At 36.8% G+C, this 4,392-nt stretch overlaps 1 protein-coding gene across 1 annotated transcript; it reads right to left on the reverse strand.

The window, feature by feature from the left end:
* Positions 1–736: 736 nt before the first annotated feature.
* On the reverse strand, positions 737–1,180 carry EMH_0064890 (uncharacterized protein; the record flags this gene model as incomplete). The annotated part of the gene is made up of 1 exon (XM_013498314.1): positions 737–1,180. One exon carries the CDS (start codon positions 1,178–1,180, stop codon positions 737–739), a length of 444 nt encoding a protein of 147 aa, XP_013353768.1.
* Positions 1,181–4,392: the final 3,212 nt, after the last annotated feature.

A 4,392-nucleotide genomic window follows, 5' to 3' on the forward strand; every position in this document is an offset into this window, starting at 1 on the left:
CATAAACCGAAAGTTACATAGTAAAGATAAGATATAGAGCCTGAGGAGAGATGTACTCTTCTTGTTTGGTTGTGTTGGTAGCAATAGAAACCATTCAATTGTGAACTCTAAACCCTAAACCCTAAACCCTAGACCATAAACCCTAAACCCTAAACCCTCGTTGTTGGGTTTCTGTTGAGTAAAGGGTTTGTGGATGGGGGTTTGTGGTTAGTATATTTATAAAGATGAAAGAAAAGGGGAATTTAAAAAGCCCCACCCACAGAGAGCCGCCGATCGGCAGCAGCCCACGAGTTAGGGTTTAGGGTTTAGGGTTTAGGGTTTAGGGTTTAGGGTTTATTACGGTTTGTTGAGTGGCGTTGAATGGAGGCATTCTATGCGAAATGTGTGCATATTAAGCTGAAATAACCCCAAAATATTCGTGAAATAAGCAGAAAGTTGCTGTAGGGTTTCCGGTGTCGGCGCAGGTGTACATACACCCCAGCAGTTGATGCTGATACTGGTTTCGGGTGCTGTGGCTGCAATTCATAAAACACGAAAAGCTAAAAATTTTGTGTAATTTTGTGTTTTTATTGTATTTAATAGATAAATAAATAAAAATAATTCATGAATTTGTTTTTTTTTCTCATGTATTCCCTCTGTGCGTCGCGAATCCTTGAGGTTTCTCTCGTTGCTGCTGCCGCTTTCTGCTGCTTCTGCCTCTCCTCATCAGGCCGATCAAACCCCCATTTCAGAATATTTACGAATTGAATAAGAAGCCCATGGCCTTTCTTTCTTCTGGGCGGCCCTCGCCCTCATCCTCTCCCTCTATAAACCCCCTGAATCCTATTTCTCCCTCGCGAGACAGAAGAAACGAAGAAGTTTCAACCTCTGCTCCGGTGCACACCCCCCCGCAGCCGCATTCCCCAGCAGAGCATCTCTCCAGCAACAACAGCAGTTCTTTTTCAGCTCCTCCTCCTTCTTCTGCATTAGAGCTAGAAGAAGAGGCCCCAGTATCTGTTGCTGCTGCATCTGTTTCTGTTGCTGCTGCTGCTGCTGCTGCTGCTGTTGGTACAGCAGCAGACACCTCTCGCAGCACGACCCCAGGAGAAACAGCAGAGCAGCAGCTGGCTCGTGTGGGTTCTGATACTTTAACTCTTAACACAAACTTAAATTCTTCTGCTGCAGCTGACGACGCCTTCATACTGAAAATGGCTCCCGCAGGTAAACTTATAAGCGAAGAGATGACGAGCCCCAGCGCCTGGGCGGAGTGCAGCAAGCTGTCTCACGAGACAGCAGCAAACACGAGAGAAGCAGCATCATCCTCCTCCTCATCCTCATCAGCAGCAGAACCATCATCATCAGCAGCAGCAGCAGCAGCAGCAGCTGCTGCTGCAGCAGCAGCAGGAGGAGGAGAAAGCAAAGAAGAGACGACGAACACATCTCTATCTAGTTGTGTTGAATCTCCTCGGGGTGTATGTAAATCTTTATGTGTGGATAGAGAGAAATGTTCGAGTTTATTAGTACCTTGTTTAGCTGTATTTTCTAGTAATTATAATTTTGTGGTGACCTCAATAGCTTTATTTATTATGAATCAGGATGAGGTGTATAGACAGACACTTGAATCTGTAGTAGGAAACGGAACAATAAAGATGCTTTCTTATGCTGGTGCTATCGTTGGTATGTGTGTTATGGGGAATCTAGGTGACCTTATAGGTCGCCGCTTGGCGATGATATTAACATTATTTTTAGTGGGTTTTGGTGCTTTAGGTTCTTCTTTATTTTCTTGGGGTTCAGCTCTATCTATTACGATTATAATTGGGGTTTTTAGGTTTATATTAGGGGTGGGGTCGGGGGGTGTTTATCCTCTTAGTGCAGTGACAGCAGCAGAAAGCACAAATTCAACAAAAGAAGATGATAGATGTTTACGTGTATCTTTAGCTTATTNGTGACAGCAGCAGAAAGCACAAATTCAACAAAAGAAGATGATAGATGTTTACGTGTATCTTTAGCTTATTCTATGAATGTACCCGGTATATTATTTCCTTATATTTTATCTTTATTTTTATGGTGGTTAACCAGTGGTTCTATAGAGATATGTTTTAGGGTTTTATTATGTTTCGGGTGTATTCCTGCTTTCTTTGTATGGCTACCTGCATGGAGACTCAAGGATTCTAAGGAGTATATACACCCCAATATAACTCTTTCTTTTTTAAATATATTTATAAAAAAAACTTATTGGCGTTCTCTCCTGGGGACGGGTGTATGCTGGCTACTATATGACGTAACAGCCTATGGTGTGCTGCTGGTGCAGCCAGAGATAACAGAGGTTATATGGGGAAAAAAAACACAAGTCGAGGATATAATAAAACAAAATATATTTTTAAATTCTATAGGTATTCCTGGGTGTTATATGGGTATATTAGTATTGAGAAAGATGGGGGTTAAGTGGTTGCAGTTCTGGGGGTTTATAGGTTTAGCTTTTTCTTGTTTTCTTCTTTCTGCTGCTGCATGCATGCTGCAGCAATATGGATGGCCTCAATTAATTATACTATCTATTATTAATTTCTTTATTAATTGGGGTGCTAGCATAACAACATTTATATTACCTTCTGTTGTTTTTCCTCCTTCTGTACGGTCTACATATTCGGGTGTATCTGCAGCTCTAGGTAAGGTTGGGGCTGTTGCTGGTATTTATATAATGAAGGTGACCCTATCCAATTGGGGTCTATCCACAATGATGATTTGTGCTGCTGTTCCCTCTCTTCTTGCTGCTGTTCTTACTTTCTTCTTTGTACAGCCCCAATCTGCTTCTGCTGCACTTAAGGATTGCTTCTCTAGTCTAGGGGGGTGTATTCCTTTTGTTGACTGCAGAAGAAGAAGAAAAATATAATACAGGGTTTAGGGTTTAGGGTTTAGGGTTTAGGGTTTAGGGTTTGGGGGGAGAGGAAAGGGTGGAAACCCTAAACCCTAAACCCTAATTTTCGGATGAATTTTTATGCGGGGGGGGATGGTCTGTGGTTATTCATTGAGAAATAAATAAAGATAAAAAGATATTAAAAAAATAAATAAAGAGAGAAAGAGAGAAAGAAAGAGAGAAAGAAAGAAGGAAAGGGGGGAGGAGATGATGCATGCAGGAAGGAGAGAAAGAGAAAAAACAAAACAAAAAAGAAAAAAAAAGAAAAAAAGAAAAAATAAAATAATTAAAAAAAAAAAGAAAAATAGAAAAAGAAGAAGAAACGAGAGAAAGAGGAACAAAAAAAAAGAAAAAGAAAAGAAAGATAAAAATAAAAAAAAGAAAAAAAAAGAAAAACAAAAAAAGAAAAGGAGAAAGAAAAAGAAACAAAAAAAAAGAGAAAAAAGAAAAGAAAAAAAGAAAAAAGAAAAAAGAAAAAAAAAAAAAGGAGAGAGAAAAAGCACTTGATTATCTCTCTATACACCTCATCTTTATTTATTTTGTTTTGTTTTGTTTTGTTTTGTTTTGTTTTATTTTTTCTTTCTTTATCTCTATCTCTTTATTTATTTATTTGTTTATATCTTCATTTATCTTTTTATTTATTTTATATGTTTCTTTCTTCTTTATTTATTTATTTATTTTCTTTGTTGCATGCATGCATAGGCTGGGGTGTAAACAACTAAACAAATAAATATAAATAAATAAATATTTATTTTTTTATTTATATTTATTTTTGTATAAATAAATAAATAAATTTGCCTCCATAATATAAACAGAGAACAACACACACAAAACAAAGAAAATACACAACAAATATATATGCATCTATATATATATATTATATATATATATATATATANATATATATATATATATATATATATATATATATATATATATATATGTAAAATAGATAAATACAAATACATATAATATAAATAAGTATATATAAATAAAAATAAAAATATAAAAATAAAAATAAAAATAAAAATAAATATAAATATATTGGTGTTTATATTTATTAGATTATTTCGCTGCACCCCCATCCGCAACTTCAGCAACGCACTGCCCTCTCTCATTTGCTCCATGCATGCACATGCATGCATCTGCATGCATGTGCATGCATCTGCATGCATGTGCATGCATCTGCATGCATGTGCATGCATACACGCATACAGACGCCTGCTTGCATGCATCCATGCATGCATGCATGCATTCAGACGCATGCTTGCATGCATGCATGCATGCATGCATGCATGCATGCATGCATGCGTGCGCATGCGTGTATATGGATGGCGTGTGTGATGATTTGTTTGTGGGTGGGTCGTTTGGGGCTTGATAAATGAGGAGTTCTTCTTTGTGTGTATATACAGCAGAAATACAACAACAAATATATATATATATATATATATACAGATATATATATATATATATATATATATATATATATATATATATAT

Source organism: Eimeria mitis, genomic scaffold (assembly GCF_000499745.2).
Source record: "Eimeria mitis Houghton genomic scaffold, Emh_scaff3329, whole genome shotgun sequence".
Classification (NCBI taxonomy): domain Eukaryota; phylum Apicomplexa; class Conoidasida; order Eucoccidiorida; family Eimeriidae; genus Eimeria; species Eimeria mitis.